General features: G+C 39.9%; 1 protein-coding gene across 23 annotated transcripts in view; it reads left to right on the top strand.

Annotated features, from left to right (window-relative positions):
- Unc-115a (actin binding LIM protein Uncoordinated 115a) overlaps nt 1–17,579 on the top strand; it is a 247,252-nt gene that overhangs the window by 60,651 nt on the left and 169,022 nt on the right. For 18 of the 23 annotated variants that reach the window (XR_012966886.1, XR_012966885.1, XR_012966887.1 and 15 more), the window contains exons 2-3: nt 6,265–6,282; nt 10,206–10,235. The exons of 2 other annotated variants lie outside the window; for them this stretch is intronic. Coding sequence is in view for 16 of the 21 variants with exons in the window: in XM_076193014.1 (XP_076049129.1) it covers nt 6,265–6,282; nt 10,206–10,235 (48 nt within the window). In the remaining 5 variants the exon portion in view is untranslated. The remainder of the gene's footprint in view (nt 1–6,264; nt 6,283–10,205; nt 10,236–17,579) is intronic. 3 more of the 23 variants (XM_076193009.1, XM_076193020.1, XM_076193010.1) reach the window with 2 other exon arrangements.

Below are 17,579 nucleotides of genomic sequence, written 5' to 3'. Positions count from 1 at the left end.
CAGCCCCGAGGGACTGGCACTCCGTCCTCGGACTGATATCAGTTACTATCAGATTCCACTCTTCCAAAGCATTACAAAGGAGGAGCATGCCGATAGGAGACCTTTTGGTCCATAACTAGGTCGGACTCGAAAAAAAGTTATGATAAATGAAAATTATAATAATATAAATAATAAATAAAATAAGATAAATAGGTAAAGTTAAATAATAAACAAACAAATAGTAAATAATAAATTGACGGATAATAAATTATAAGCAAATAATAATAAACAGACAAATAACGACATACAAATAAAGTGAATTGAAGATGGGCGACTGCTCCCATCTGTATTTTCGTGTGTTTTTTTTTTTCCCTTTTAGGAGAGACCTATGGAAACGCCTCGACATCGCTGCCGGATACCTTGGGGCTGCGGGTTTCCTGCCAGAGAAACTCCAGGAAGTGAATGATTGATTGAATGGTTTCTCTCTTCCAAACTCTTCATCAAAACTCTTACGAAACCTCTCGCGTCTCTACTCCCTCGGCCTGAGGGAGGTGGTGGGTCTATCTGAGGCGCCTCAATCTCCTTATTGTGTTACCAAGGCCGGTCTGGCGTTGGGAGATATTATTTTCATTATATCTCAACCCTTCCACGTCTCAAGGCACCGCCCGGACCCTAATCCGTGACTCACAGTCGTAACAAGAAGTCTCCTCTCCCGCTTTTCAAGATCACATACATACACATACACACACACGCACGCGCACACACACACACACGCACACGCACGCACATTCTCCCCTTCCGGTACATTACATTTTCCGGGAAAAATAAAGAAAAAATGTTCATGCATTAACCTTTTTTCATTCCCAGGCATGTTTCGTCCACACACACACACACACACACACACACACACCCCTCATGGCGCAGTTGGTAGAGTTCCCGGCTGCCATTAAGGCGGTCCGGGTTCGATTCCCGCCCAGGGCTGAAATTATTTCAGTATCGCTGCGCTTCGAGTCGTTACTCCAACTCTCGTGGGCGGGGAGTTGGGTGTGTGTGTGCGTATAAGGTCACAGCATTACCCATAGATCGGTCATATACGAGCTCCGAGTTCTCTTCCGGGAGGGAAATAGCTGTTGATCACGAGTACAACACGTGATCCAAGAGCATAGTGAATCTCACACACACATATCTATCCTAACTAGCTGCCTAATCAGATACATCACCATGTTTTCGAACACAAATATAAACATACAAAATTTCAATCCCGCATGCGAGTCCATTAGAGGTGCCCGTTCCCCCTACGGCCCCCACCCCCATCCCGACCTCCTTATCTTCACTGGCTCCCCCTAGCCAACTCAACTCCCAGAAAACTCCTCCCCTACTCCCTCGACTTCCGACTTCGATCCTCTTTTCCTTCCTGACGCTACGCCCATCTAAAAAGCCCCTTTCTCACGCCCAAGCTGGTTTGCAAACTTTGGAGCAACAGCTGATGCCCCACTCTCTCCTTCCTCCTTCTGCCGTCTTCGTAATCTCCATTCCCTCGTTTGTTTTTCCTTCTTCTGAACAGGATTTCGGGACGTTTTTTTAATAACTGGAATGATTTATACAACATTTTCCTTTAGTATCTGCAATCGATAATATCTCCTTAGTATATGATAACATATTCCCATCACTTCCACTTTTTTCATTTTTTTTTTACTCCACTGACTTGATAAACTCAAACGCATGTTCCTCCATTTTCTTTAAAAGAAAAAACTATTCGCCATAACTCGGCTGTTTTGTCTTGAGAGTTCGCCTGCCTTCACCAATAGCCTCCTTCTGTTCCGTGACGATGAAGTCGAAACCACATCCGCTAAGTTCCTCCTCCTCCGCCTCCTCCATATTACCTTCCAACGACATGACGTCGACGCTGCCGCTTTGCACTCCTTGTTTTTTAAAAGCGTCATGTCACAACTAATTCTTTTTATCTTTTTATCTTTTTCTTTTTCCACTGTTTTGGTTAACCCTGATTGGAAATTACTATCGCTACACACTTTTCTGTTTATTTTTTATCCTCTTTGTTTTTGTTATCACCGTTTTCCTTTTCTCTGTATCGGCAGCGAGACTCGTGAGGTTCTCCCCAACGCTGTCCGAATACATTTGGCAAATGCGACATTTGTTTTCCTCCAATAAATCAGTTTTCCTCTGTATAGCTCCACTTCGGCACTGAAACCGGCCTCTCATCTCGATTTCTGTGCTGACATTCGGACTAGCTCACAGTGTCGGACATACGACTTGAAGAATATCTTCACCACATGGACCTTGATCTTCACCAATGCATGTACACCGTCCCTCTCCTATTACTGTGAGCTTCCTTGCCCGCCCTACCGGTACCATCACCATGTTTACCTTTGAAATTAGAACCCCCATTCCGCCCTGACCCCTCCTCTTCCTCCCGTGAGCAACCCGACAAGACAAGACAAGACACCCTCGCGCTCGGCGTGAACACAACTCCAAGAGCAGTTAATCTATATATAGGAGACGGGCCGGGCTCTTTCTAGCTAGCTACATGTTCCTCCACCCACCTACTCTCTCTCTCTCTCTCTCTCTGTATGTTTACCTAATTGACCTAGTTGTAGTACACAGGATTGGTGGATTCCTGTCTCTATATCTCCACTCATCGAACATTGCTTTTAATTCATACATATTGTTCACCTGAGCTGTATCTTCTAACCCTACAAATTGACCCATCGACGTGGAAAGTTGTGCTCTCTAACATATTTTAAGCCCCGTCTTTTTCAATGTTTTGCTACGATCTTTTATTTTATCCCGTACCAGAAGATCACCTGTCTATTTTTTTCTGTTTTAGATATTATCATGTCACCTCTCTCTCTTCTCTGCTCCAATGTGGATAATTCTATCTTTTAAATTCTCTCCTCATACGTCTTATTAGCTAGGCTTAGCATCACTTTGGTTGCCAACATTGTGTATATATATATATATATATATATATATATATATATATATATATATATATATATATATATATATATATATATATATATTTGTGACGTGCGGTCCAGGTTCGAGTACTTAGCCCGACAACGTTTCAGTTTCCGAATATGGTTTCATCGAGATACATTCTTCTGTTAGGCTCGATCGTGTCTGCAAGGAATTAAAATGGAAAAATTTATTGTGATTAAGATGGAAATCTATGTACTGTGGACCATTCAGTATCTGTAAATAAAATCCCACTTGTGTACATGATATCAATAGCTGATCGTATCGGGATGGATTGAGTATAAATTCGTGTATGTGTAACTCGAACTTGCACATGTAAGGGCGAAATTGTACTCAAATTAAACCCCTATTCATAGCTATATTGGTAATGTCACTGTCCATTTCTGACATGTTGGCTAGGTTCTAGTCCTCAGCCTGACAACGTTTCAGTTTCCGAATATGCTTCCATCGAGGTACATACTCCTGTTACTCTCGTGTTTGCAAACAATAATAAAAAAAAAAGTTATTGTGGTTAATATGATGAAAATCTGTGTACTGGGAATTCAGTATTAGTATATATATATATATATATATATATATATATATATATATATATATATATATATATATATATATGTGTGTGTGTGTGTGTGTGTACAAATATTTATGTATATGTATTTATATACATGTATATATTTATTTATATATGTATATATTGTATATATGTATTGTTTATACATATATACTGTATATACATATAGTGTATATACATTCATATTGTATATACGTATATATTGTATATACATATATATTGTCTATACGTATATATTGTCTGTGTATATATTGTATAATTGTATATACTCTATATATGTATTGACAGGTTATCAATCTCTCCCGTTGTTTTCATATAGATATCCAGCGGAAAGCATAAATGATAAAATTTACTCACTTTTCCCTCGTATGCACATCTCCCATTTTGTAACTTCTTGATGATCTCTATGTTTTGGCCCATTTCCAAGACGTATTTATTTGTGTCATTTTGTTTTCCAATTCTGGCTTCATTCATAAACTTTATCTAGGTGTGTGTGTGTGTGTGTGTGTGTGTGTGTGTGTGTGTTTGTTTACTACGACGAGATTTACTTAATAAAGTCATAGTCATTGTGTCCCGTCTCCATATTTACATTAATTCAAAACTTCAGCATATGCGGACTTCTGCCATTAACAAAAGAGCCGCACGTGGAGGTGGATAGTGTAGTGATCTGGCAGATGTAAGCTGACATATTTTGTTTTTGCTCTTATGTCTTCTTATCATTTTCTTTGTATTTGCCCCCCCTCATCCGCCCCAACCATGGCACTTCAATTCGTTTTCTTTAATTCTATCTGATTTTCTTTACCATTTATTTATCTCTATAGTCACCATGTCTCATTTTAAGATTTTTTTTATGGTGTAGGGTTTAATTACATCCGCAGTCTGTTTATTTCGCCCTTCTTTTGTCTTGTCTATGTCGTCTGCAGTCTCACCCTTTTTAGTTTCCTACATGCTTCTCCACCCACCACTCTCTCTCTCTGTGTGTGTGTGTGTGTGTGTGTGTGTGTGTGTGTGTGTGTGCGTGTGTGTGTGTGTGTGTGTGCGTGTGTGTGTGTGGTAATTTGTCCCACTTGTCTGTCGCTCTGCGTAGGAAGACGACCTTTTGTTTATATTTTTATCGTATATTGCCTTGAACTTTAGTTTATTTTATTTCTTGTTATGATTACCCTGCTTTTGTTTTTTGCATTGTTTTATCTAACTATCATCACCTTTCTCCCAAAATGGAGATGTATAGCGTGATCATATTTCTCATCTGTTTTTTTTAGTAAATGTCGATGAGTTAAGATAGAGAAATGCGAAAGCAAGATTTGTTTTGCTTTGTACTCAGGCCGGCTGGAAAATAAGAGAGACGACGACAGTTACTGCTCCCTTGATTTAATTTATCTATCTATTTATTTAGTTTTATTTATTTAGTTTTATTTATCTTTTTATTTATTTATTTGTTTATTTTCATTTATCTATTTATTTTTAGTAAAAAATTCACGTATGTTCCTGTGCTAGTCCACTACATGTTATGCAAGTATAGGTCTGTTTCTGTAAGACACTGTTCACATTAGCGGTTTCAGTGACAATGCAAGTCAGTGGAGACGTTCACACACAACCGCCCACTTTTTCCTTGACTATGCGGTTTCCGCGCGGTTCAATTCGCTAATGTGAACAGGAGCTAAGAGGAGAGGAGCGGTTGCCGACTGTCAACTTTATACTAAATCAGCAGACCAGAGCTCGTAGTAATGGATTTCAACTGGAACAATTTACATTTAAGAAGGAAAAAGGCAAGAACTAGTTTATTGAATTGAAAAGACTTAGTAACCAAGTATTCAGCGCTGAAATAATTTGTTTTAAGAGGTAACCTTATGGATAGGCACGATGAGTGGTAATGGACATGGAACTACCTAGTAGAGGCCATATGGTCTCTTGCAGTCTTCCCTATGCTTATATCCATATGTGAAAGTGGGAGGGAAAAAGAGTCGCTCTTGATCAAGAGAGATCTTTAGCCCGGTCCGGGGAACGAATGCCAGGCTCTTGGATGGCTTTGTAAATTGGTTGCGGGGAGCTGATACTCACCGACGTCCCCCCTGCAGTATCATCACTGTCAGGTTACATAGCTTTGGTTTCAAATAAGTAAATTATTAAATGCAGTGTGTATGTGTATTATATATATGGGTGTGGGTGTGTGTCATTATGACATGGAATTAAACTCTCCTACCGGTATAGTGTATGTGTATTATATATATATGGGTGTGGGTGGGTGTCATTATGACATGGAATTAAACTCTCCTACCGGTATTCGAACCTTCGTCTGAGTGGCCTTCGTCTTATAATAAACAAGCCGCTCAGGCGAGGGTTCGAATATCAGTAGGAGAGTTTAGTTCCATATATATATATATATATATATATATATATATATATATATATATATATATATATATATATATATATATATATATGTGTGTGTGTGTGTGTGTGTGTATGTTATGTATGTATGTGTGTGTGTGTATGTGTGTGTGTGTGTGTGTTACATTGAATTGCACAATCTGCAATTCGCACTGTAATATTATGGAAAACACGCGAACACGCATCTTTGGAAGTTTATGCTGTGGTAGGATCATGTCCTCAGTTCTACTCAATGTCTTCTTATTAGTAATATTTACCATGTCGTTGCTAATTCCATGTGAACTTACGGAAAATAACGAATGTTTTTTTCTATTACACGCTGCCAGGCAATGGTGATGAACCAGGTAAGTTATCTAAGCTTAATTGTCTTCCATATAAACTGGTTCTGTTTTGATGAAGAGGCACCATGTTCGATGATACACCATGAGAATGTAAACTCGTTACTTCGTTACCATCACAGAAGGGTTTTATGCATGAAGCTTTATCTGTATATTCCACTGATGTTTTGACCACTGTTGTGTGTCATACATAATCAAGTGAATTTTTGAATGCACAAATCTTTTTAAATATCAGTTAAGAACGTGCAATCACTGACTCACACACCACTTAAAAGAATAAGAAAATTTCGTCTGTTTATGCCGAACTGCTGATTCGCAAATTATTTTCAGCTGCGTGTGTTGAATTGTTTTTGCCTGATGCCGAAGTACACGGTATAAGAACAATTATTTTGCTTTCCCTCCTTTATCAAGGAGTTTTTCTTATATGATTTCGGTGAGGATTATGCAACAGCCACATTTAAAATCTTTGATCTATTTGATACCAGGCTGAAATATTTTTGGTCTTTATCGAATTACGCTTCTTTTGCAAAGCAACGCCATTTTGTTAAATGTGATAAACAGAACATTTCATATCTTCACCATGCACCTTTATCATAGCAGACCTAGATATTTTATTAAATCACCACAATAAATATAATTTCCAACTGCTTTTCTGCTCTTATCAACTCCCTCTGATCTAGCTGACATTTCTTCCACGGGTGATTTTTTGAAACATTTTTTTGACCTTGACAGTGAGAAGGCTTACGAATTGAATCGATTTCTTTCTGTCATTCTTGAAATTTGTGCTTCCCTGCCGACTCCATGCCAAGGCAAACTGTTCCACCTCTGTCAATGTTCTTCTTGCCATTCGTGATGGAAGCTTGCCTATGTTCAACAAGGAAGAGTGATGAAACTCAGCATTCAAAATAGAGCCCTACAGTTTTAACTTCTCTATGTATTTCCGTAACAAGATTACGGAATACCCATCTGCTCACGAACTTTCTGTGGTTGTCTCTGCAGTTTCGCAAATGACGCTTTTCTGGTTATTTTGTATTTATCTTGTCTGACTCTTCTAAATCTTTAGAGGATTTTTGACAGGATAATATACTATTGCGCTAGACATCCAACGCACATAGTAATTTGGACGAGTCTTAATTTTCTTACTACTCTCTCTGCATTCCTGATTTTCTTTTAGATCTATAGTTTCTGCTGCACAAGATCACCGCTGTAATCGGGACTCCACCAGCGACGGTGTCAAGGCCGCACGCAGTCATGTCTACGTCTTGCAGGGTCGATAGAATGCAGCCAGCAGACATGCAGTGGTACCCTTGCCTTGGCGAGGCATATTGCACCAAATTCTGTGTTCTTTCTCGCTTGAACAGAGCAGATGTATACTGCGTATAGGTGTATATGTATATACATATGAATACGCACATGTACATGTATGTGTAGGCATGTATATGCGTATATATATTTTCTATATATATACGAATGTGTGCGTGCGTGTGTGTGTGTGTACGAGCGCAAAATTTTCACATCATCGTAAAACATGTATGCAAAATTACCACACGAGAATATGAAATTGAAGACATAAGTACCTTCAGGTATTACATCGTTAGACAGAATAACAGAACACAAGTCTTGTGTTTATATACGTGTAAGAAAGGGGAAATACAGGTACAATGAGGTGTCCTGGCCCTATCTGACCTGATCTGACCTTAACTAGGTTAACCTAGCGAAAGTTTCCTGGCAATTGATTCAGTCAACAGTCTGCCCCATTCTAAAAGGCCCGTAACTTGTATTTACATTTAATATATGCGTGTCTGAGATCAAACATATTTCGATCAAATTCCTCTTAAGCAAATAATTTAAAATGGACAAAACTTCAGTCGTAAAAATTAAAAGAAACTTTGGTATGAATTAGAAAATGAAAAACTTAAAATTCAGAATAACGAAAGGATACTTGCCCTCTCCTCCCCATGTTAATCTAATTAGAATTGCAAATGTTATAAGGAAATTGGATGAAAGTGTAATGTTTAGACACATCATGTAGAGAACTCTCATCCAGATTTGCCCATCAAATGACAAACGTGTTGTATTTTTTAAAGAAATGGAAAAAATCACATATAGGAAGTCTGATAAAAACACAGAAACTTGGTATTCTCTGCACGTATATAGTGTAAAGATTACCCAAGAGAACAATTCAGTATTCCAATATAAAGCACATTTCCATCACCATATTGATCGGGCATGAGCTCAAGTATTAATCAAGTCAAAATGTTTACATGAGAGCAATGTGATTGACTTATGTTTGATCTTAGGAACATATACATGCAATGTAAATATGGGTTATGGGCTATTTTAAGTGTAACAACCTGCTGACCAAATTAACTGTCAGGAAACTTCCGCCAGATTAACTGAGTTGAGGTCAGGTAAAGTGAGAGCAGGTCAAGTTGGGTTAGGTAGGGTCATCGTATAATTTTCCTACAAACATCTCCCCTTTTGTCCTTGTATATATCCACGACACTTCTGTCTCGATTAATCTGTCTGAGGATGTAATACACGGAGACACTATGTCCACGTTCCTGTTCTGCCTTAATGTGTGTGTGTGTGTGTGTGTGTGATTCACTCTATAGTCTTTGGATCACGTGTTAGACTCGTGATTGACAGCTACTACCCTCCCGGAAGAGCCTAGAGCTCGTATATGACCGATCTATGGGTAATGCTGTGACCTTACACGCACGCACACACACACAACTCCCCGCCCACGAGAGTTGGAGTAACGAATCGCAGCGCAGATACTGAAATTATTTCAGCCCTGGGCGGGACACAAACCCGGACCTCCGTAGTGGCGGCCGGGAACTCTAACCACTGCGCCACGAGGTGTGTGTGTGTGTAAGAGAATGTGTTGTTACAACCATGCCTCGGTGAGGGTCAATACTGAATCTCGAGTTCAATTATCTGGCATGTCACTGAAGACTATAACCTTTCTTGACTGGAGATCCGTGAGTTAGCAACATGACACACACAAATCTCGCCCTCCATTCACATTAGTCCATTTGAGCGGTCACTTCCTTCCTTGACGGGCAAAAACAAACCGTCTTGCCTCCGTGTCTTCCGATCACGTGATCACAGAATATTAGTTTGTGTTGATGCTTCCCACAGCCAAGGACGTTGAGCTACAGATTTCCTGCACTAGGCATCGTTAGATGAGTTCCACGCACACACTGTGAAGTACATGTGCACTAGAGCATATGCACGAGTATATCACACTTATCATAATTACGGACAATCTTTCCCCATGGTTGAACCCATCAGCGAGACAAAGTGGATGAGATCGGAACCCGGAGATGAGTTCCCAGGGTTTTCTGTTTTTAAGAGTTTCGGCTCTGTCCCATTGCGTGTGCACAGCAATCCATGCCTGTTAATTGGTTTCTCTTTCCTTACTTCTTCCTTTTCGTTCTTCAAATGATAAGAACGATAGTTTCTTCAGTCTCCTCCTATGGGTCTCTTCAGACTCATAGTCCGTTCGGTAATATCGTTTTGGGTTATTTCTGCCACGGCTGAGTCCTCGTTTTAGGTGTGGGTTCCATGCACGCGCGCGTGTGTGTTTGAGAGAGAAAGGGAGAGGGAGTGGGGGAGAGAGAGAGAGGGCGAGGGGCAGAAAGAGAGAGAGAGAGAGGGAGTGGGAGAGAGAGAGAGAGAGAGGGCGAGGGGCAGAAAGAGAGAGAGAGAGGTGGGGAGGAGCGAGGGAGAGCGAGAGAGGGCGATGGGGAGAGAGAGAGAGAGATGGAGGGAGAGGGAGGGAGAGAGAGAGGGGGAGGAGCGAGGGAGAGCGAGAGAGGGCGATGGGGAGAGAGGGAGAGAGAGAGAGTAGAGAGAGAGGAGGGGAAGGGAAGGTGGGGTTGTTTCCTTGTTTACGTTATTGATGTTTCCCTTTCCTCCTGTAGGTACCGCGACAAAGGAGATCCTCAGTGTTGGTACGTGGTGTCTTTAAATTCATCAAGTAGTTCGTGTCACGTGTTAGTCTTTGGTGTCTGTAAGCGTATGGCCACCCTGATGTACAGTCGTAGTCGTCTGCATGCTGATGCTGAGGTCGCACTTGCTTTCGCCGTTCGTTATTTATTTGTTTATTTTATCAGTCGTTATGCACCCATGATGCTCTCAGACACCGCCTGTGATTTTTACTGCACCTGCTTCAATGTAATCTGACCTTTCATCTGGTCCTGATTGGCCTTCTTTAAGGTATTTTTTGCCCCATGGATGGTTTTGCATATGCATACCGCTCCATGTTTGGCAATTGTATACATCACGCACCACGTTTTACTGCTTAATATTCTTTTCCAGAATATATTCTTGCTGGCACCAGAACCTGACTTGTAATATCGCACAATATGCAAACATACCTTTCGTCGTTGTTGTTGCATCAGCACAGTTTTTGTACGAAACAGTTTAAATCTGAAGGAACTACTTTATATAGAAATACATTTAATACCTATAATTTCTCTTAGAATATTTCAACAGTATATTTAACATTCGTATATTTCTTAGTTCATCATTCAACTTTGCTATATATGACTGAAAGTTAATTAGATATTTGGAGAATAGAAAAATAAAATATTGTAAAAAAAAATCGTTTTTATTCAAACGAACTCTCAACTGTCGACGCTGGTGAGGCGCGTGGAAGCCTAGTATGGTAATCCATTTAGAGGAGAAATATCCGCCAATACGATGTGGGAGAAAAAAAAAAAAGAACCTCGTTTGGTTTAGACAATGAATGGAGTTGAGACCGATTGCAGACTTGGCAGATTTTATCGTGCACAGCATGAAAGAAGCATCTGATTCAACTGAAGTTTGGCTCATAAAGAGGATAACACTATCTTGATCAACTCGTTCTGACCCCGTGACATGGTTTTGTATATTAATCTGTTTTGGCAGAATATAAACGAGTTTTATGACGTACAAAGCTCCTTCGCAATCGTCGTCATGTCGTCTACAAAACCGGAACTGTTTACAAGTTTTCACCAGCAACGTTTTTTAATTCTGCTAAATTTTCTCTTAAATAATTGTCATAAATTTGGCTATGAATAAATAAAATGACAAATGGGAACATGGGGTTTTAGTGTTGCTTACTCATGACAAATGCGTAAAAAAAGCAAACTGTTGTTGGCGGGAACTTGTAAGCGTTTATGGTTTTGTGGCTGCCATGCGGACGACTCGACCCCTTCCGTACTGGGTGACACATTTTTCTCTCATCAATTTCCGTGGCACCCCTCAGTTGCGAGACGGTTACTGCCTGCCTCGATTAAATCTAGGATGTTATATATTGCAAACCAAGTCGGCCAAGTTTGTGCATGAGATGGTTGGTGCACAAATGCAGATTCGTATAAATAGTAGATGAGGAGATTTGAACTTCTCTTCTTTCTCTGGTGTGATTTGACATCGACACTAAAGATCACAAAGTTAGTTTTTCATCGTAGCGGTTGGTAATCATCAATTCAGCTCCATGGCTTGTTTAATTTATTTATTGGTTTATATTTATCTATCTATATTCATCTATTATTTCATTAATCTTATTTGTTTATGAATATATGTATTTATATGCCTACTTTTTTATTCATACGTTTATTCATTTTGTTTACTTGTTTATTTACCAACTTGTTTGTTTATCTGTTTGGTTGTTTCTTAGTTTGTTTACTCGCTTGTTTATATATTTTATTAATTTATTTATTCAGTTATTCATTCAATTGTTTATTCAATTATTCATTTATTCATCCGTTTATTTATCATTTTATGCATTCAAGTTAAAACCACACGGTCGAGAGAGGAGAGGTACGGTGGTGATGTGAGTGTGGAAGAAGGCCATTCGGATCATAATTTGGCAGAGAGCACTGTGAAGAGGAAACCAGAGGGAACGAGACGACGAGAGGGAGGCGGAGCCGATGACGTCACAATGATGAAAGAAAACGAGAGCTGAAAAGACGTGCTCCAACGACGATATAAGGGAGGATATGAGCTTTATCTTGTACTACAAGAGCCCCCATTGTCCTACTGGTGCCCTGTAACCCAGTACTACCTGCAGCATGGTTGTCTTGTCGAGGAATAAACCCAGCTGGCTTCTTGCCAGTGAGGAGGTGTGTTGGGTTCTCAAATACAAGACTATCCAAAGGGTAAACGAACTTCTTGGGAGTCAGTGGCCCTCCATCTCTTCTATGGGTCACAAAACCACGTGTCGGGATAATTGGTGAATTGTCGTGTACCACGCTTCCCGGATGATGTTCCCTCTTACAGGGTTATCTCCACAAGAGACAATATATGATTGAGGAGACGTAGGAGAACTTGTTGCTGGGACAAAACGGCCAGTCCTGCCAAGAACTCTCCGGGATGGGAAGGGCGTCGGGATGGAAGCTTGCTCGGGTAGGCAGTGGGGGAAACGTCGGCGTGTTCCTCAGCGGATGTTCCCCGTTGATGATCAGTGAATTGTACGGGGAGAAAGGCTCCGTATAGAATACTAACTGCATGTTTTCGTGATTCTAGCATTCCTCTGTGATTGGAAGTTTCCTCTCTAATACGAATTTTGATCACTTATATTTTTTTCCTTAGAAGAACAAGTCACGACTGTCTAGTTTACGCCTGCTTCTAACTGACAGGGTTCATATACGTAAGGAAAGATGAATCGAAGATTTAAAAATAAATATAAAATAGGTTGGTATCCTACCGTGCTCGGTTAAAAGAGAGAGGGGGAGAGGGAGTGAGAGAAGGAAGAGAGGGAGACAGAGAGAGAGAGAGAGGGCTGAGAAGCCATCCAAAGATACAACGATGAAATAAAGTCAGAAATAGATATATTTGAAAGGTATATGACAAATAGCACAAAGTCAACAGCATGGCCATGTACAAGGAAAGAAGCACGACCCCATATTTCGAAGAAGGAAGTAGGTTGTTGCTTAAAAGAACGAGGGAGCTAGCGCGCTGTGGAGTGATATTACGTAAAGGGAGGAAAGTGTTTGCAAAGATATTCGAAACAAATAGGGCACTAAAGCTCATGTACTAGAATATAGATGAACTAACCTTAAAGGTGCTAGATTAGATACGAAATTGGGACTTGACTGTAGAGAACAGACCTGTTTTTCTGTGTACAAGTGAAACAAAATTTGCCTAGACTAATAAAACGATGTGTCATGTTTTCTTTGAAGAGGAAAGAAAGATAAATAGTGATGATTCACTTCAGAAAGGATTCGCCATTTAATATTCTTTGCGATTTACAACCACTGAACTCGGGTTAAGATTGCCACTGATGACCACTGTGTAGGGTTGGCCTCACTTATAAGTAATACATTGGTGTCTTCCGCGATGTTGTACCAAGCCTATATCTTTACATCGACCACTTACGACAGGAATGCCTACGATGTCGTAAAAGGCTCGTTCACGTCGCAAATCTACGACTTGTAGTCCTTGTATATGGAGGCAGCTGTACATTCGCAAAGGCTTGGTGGACATACAAGAGAGTATAAAAGAAGTGGGTTATATATTTTAAGGAGTACAGAGGAAAGACTGGAAGTTGGTAGTAATGTTATGGGGCTTTAACCACAGTAATGATGGTTGGTGGAAATTGTAACCAAGGAAGAAGGGTCAGGTGTGACAGCTTGTGCACTCTGATAATTAATCTATCACTCGCCTATTACATCATCAATTGGAAGAGTCAACGAGGTCGGTGAGGAAAGAGATGGTGTCAAATGTGCCATGTGACGTTTTTTTTTTTCAGTTACATTGTCGAAGTAGACTCATTTTCAGGATATGGTTCAAGCTAGCACCTACAGAGCGTTTTTTTTTTTTTTTTTTTAGCTTAGAGGAATATCCATGTCACAAAAGGTTAAGCAACACTCAATGCGACTATCTTCATCTACCCTTGACGCCATATGCCCTAGTGTCGATTTCAGTACATTTCAGGATTTCGTTCGGGTCAACACCAGAGAACGATTCTGTTTAGTTTAAAGGAAACTTTATGCCATGATGGCTACCCCAGACTAGCTATGTTTAACCTAACCAATCTAACACAGCCAAAGCTAACCTAACCAACCTAACGCAGCCAAATCTAACCTAAACTAACCTACCTAGTCAGTCTAACCCACCTGGCTTACCTACTGTAAGCCACCTGGCTTACCCTCTGTAACCCACCTGGCTTACCCTCTGTAACCCACCTGGCTTACCTACTGTAACCCACCTGGCTTACCTACTGTAACCCACCTGGCTTACCTACTGTAACCTACCTATATTACCTACTGTAACCCACCTGGTTCACCTACTTTAACCCATCTGGCTTACCTACTGTAACCTATCGACTTAATGTAACCTACCTGTATTACCTACTGCAACCTATCTGCCTTACCTACTGTCACCTACCTGGCTCACGTACTATAACCCACCTGGCTTACCTACTGTAGCCCATCTGGCTCACGTACTATAACCTCCCTAAAGTCCCCCACCCCCAACGCTTTTTGGTGGAAACACGAGACTGTCTTCTGCCGTGGCGCACCGCTCGTCGTGCTGTGCCGTCGAAAGGGAGCCGACCTTCATGTGAATATTTTTGGCCATTCCTGCTGTCATGGTGCAGCAACCGGCGTGGAGAGGATGCGACGTCTCGCCGCTACGTACAGTGCGTGTGGTGGTCGGCTGCCTCGTCCCGCCCGGGCGGCCGGCCGGCCGGCGTGATGTACAGTCTGCAGCCAGGCAGACACCGTTCACGTACGAAGACTGTGTTAGCGTGGTCGTGAAATGTATAAACCAAACGATTCTGTCACCTTGTACATCCTTTCAGTTATTCAAAAAATTAATATAACAAAGAAGAAAAGAAACGTGAGAGCGGTAGGAGTTTCAATATGTCGAGTAGTTTCACTGTCCAGAGGAATGGTATAATTCGTTGTCATTACCAAGATCTAGATCTTGGTCATAACTACATGTCTTCATTCCACTGCGTCTGGAGGATATGTATGCTTTCACATCTCGTTCATATATCTGTTAAGATGTTTTAGAGCGCAGGTTTCCTGTTCATCAATCAGCTGGGTCCATCGATGGCATGTGGTCTGATAATCTAGAGTAGTGGGTACGTGGGGGTGGGGGATGGGAGTGGGGGTGTGTCAGGAACGGCGCGAAAAAATTCTCAAAATACATACGAAATTAAACAGTAAATGAATATAATCTTTTAAGTATTTGAAGAAGTAGGAAGGAGTGTATAACTCAAGGTAAAGTAAATCAGGACTTGACTAAATAACGAAGGATGAAAATGTCGTCTATTCTTTGTTTTCTTCGAGAAGAAACGCCAACGGAAAGAAAGGGAAGATTTGGATCATCAGTGGACCGTTCGTCCATCGTCATAGTTAAAACCTGGCAATGGTTGAAAAAAGGAAATGGACAAGAACCAAATCCCAGATCTTGTCGCTGTCGATTACTGCATTGCTGACAAATCGTTCAATCAAACGACCAACTCTCACTTCCACCCACTCCCTTCGGAAGTACTGGATCGTTGCTTGTTGTAAACTTTATTCATGATTAAGAAACTTTTTTCTAAGTACATCTTAATCTTCCAGAATTGTCTTAATTTTTCGTACGTTACGAGTGGATACGATATGTTAACCCGTTAATAAACGATAATCAGAATATTATAACTGACATTACGTCATCAACTGATTTCTGCTGAATTCACTGATGGCATTAACTTATGCGGGATAACACATGATCTCTCGGACGAAGTGAATACAAAATATTTAGGCAATCTAGTATAGTGGCCTCAAAACTGGGTAATGAAATTTAACCCAGGTAAATGTAAGATTATACTATGTAAAGTTATATCATGACTACAAGTTGTTTGGAAAAACTCTAACCAAAGTAGAATGAAAAAGCTTTGGGTATAATTATCATTAACGGACTAAATCATTGAAGTATCGTATTTTCTACCTTTGAGAAAGCAAATAGGATACTGGGTTGGGAGACCTTTTGACTTTAATAGTCTATCGTTAGCCAATTAGATAAATTACAATGCGGTGTTTCTGTGTGATCACCAGCTCTCATTCAAGCCGCGAATTGCAAAACTATTACAGAATATATGCAACAAAAACTTAAAAATCGCCTATTCTTTCTCCGAAAACAGGTAAAAATCTAAGATTTGAAAAAGAATTTATAACATCAAAACTGACATTTTCACGCTAAATACCCACAAAACGAAATATAACGGTCCCAACGGTGAAACTGTTGCAAATAGCGATCACAACTTAGATTCAAACTCCTAAAATTTTTTTAGAATAGATACTTGTGTTTCTAAAATACCCGATTTCAGTAAAGCTCAGTTCATAGGACTACGTCAGGAGCTTCAGCTTACAGATTGGGAGGCAAAACTAAACGAAAGACCTGTAGATCAGATTTGGGAAATATTTCAAAATACGCTCACTAAGATGATTCATACTTATATTCCTTTTAAGGACAGACGTCCCCCAAATCAGGCTCACCCAAAGTGGCTCGACAAAGAAATTGAAAAAAAAATATTGCTAAAAAGAGACAGGCTTATAAGAAATATAAGTGCTCGGGTGCATCTAATGACTATGAAAATTATGTATCAGTACAGAGAGATTTAAAAAAGACAATAAGAAAAAGAAAGAGACAATACGAAATTAACATTGCTGATAAATCCAAAGAATTCTATAGTTACATTAGAGATAAAAAGGTTGTTAGGAATCACATTGGTCCATTATCATCTGCTGACGGTCAACTTGAATATTCAAATGAAGGAATGTGTAATATCCTAAACAATTATTTTAGCTCGGTATTCGTAAACGAAACACCTCAAAGTGAACTCCAAACTGAAACATGTGAAAAGTCTAGGGTTAACTTACTACGGTAAATATAACAAAAGAAAAAATTAAAAGGTGTATAGATAAACTCAAAGTTAATAAAACACCAGGGCCTGACGGTTGGCATCCAAGAATCTTAAAGGAAATGAAAAATGAGATTGTTGTTCCATTAGAAATTATTTTCAAGAAATCCATCATATCCGGAGATGTCCCAAGAGAATGGAAGCTAGCTAACGTTACTCCCATATTCAAAAAAGGTGATAAAAAGAAGCCAAATAACTAAAGGCCTATAAGTTTGACTTCAATCGTAGGAAAAATAATGGAAACTATCATCAGAGATGCTATCGAACATAATTTAGAAAGTAACCGTTTGATAAATGATAGCCAGCATGGTTTCAGACGGAAACGTTCTTGCGTGACTAACTTACTCGAATTCTACAACACAGTTATCTCGAATTATGACCAAAGAAACAATATAGATTT

The sequence above is a fragment of the Oratosquilla oratoria genome, chromosome 11, assembly GCF_046742065.1.
Source record: "Oratosquilla oratoria isolate Oo_2021 chromosome 11, ASM4674206v1, whole genome shotgun sequence".
Taxonomy (NCBI): Eukaryota; Metazoa; Arthropoda; class Malacostraca; order Stomatopoda; family Squillidae; genus Oratosquilla; species Oratosquilla oratoria.
The sequence above is the reverse complement of the archived record's forward strand: the minus strand, read 5'-3'. Positions and strand labels throughout refer to the sequence as shown.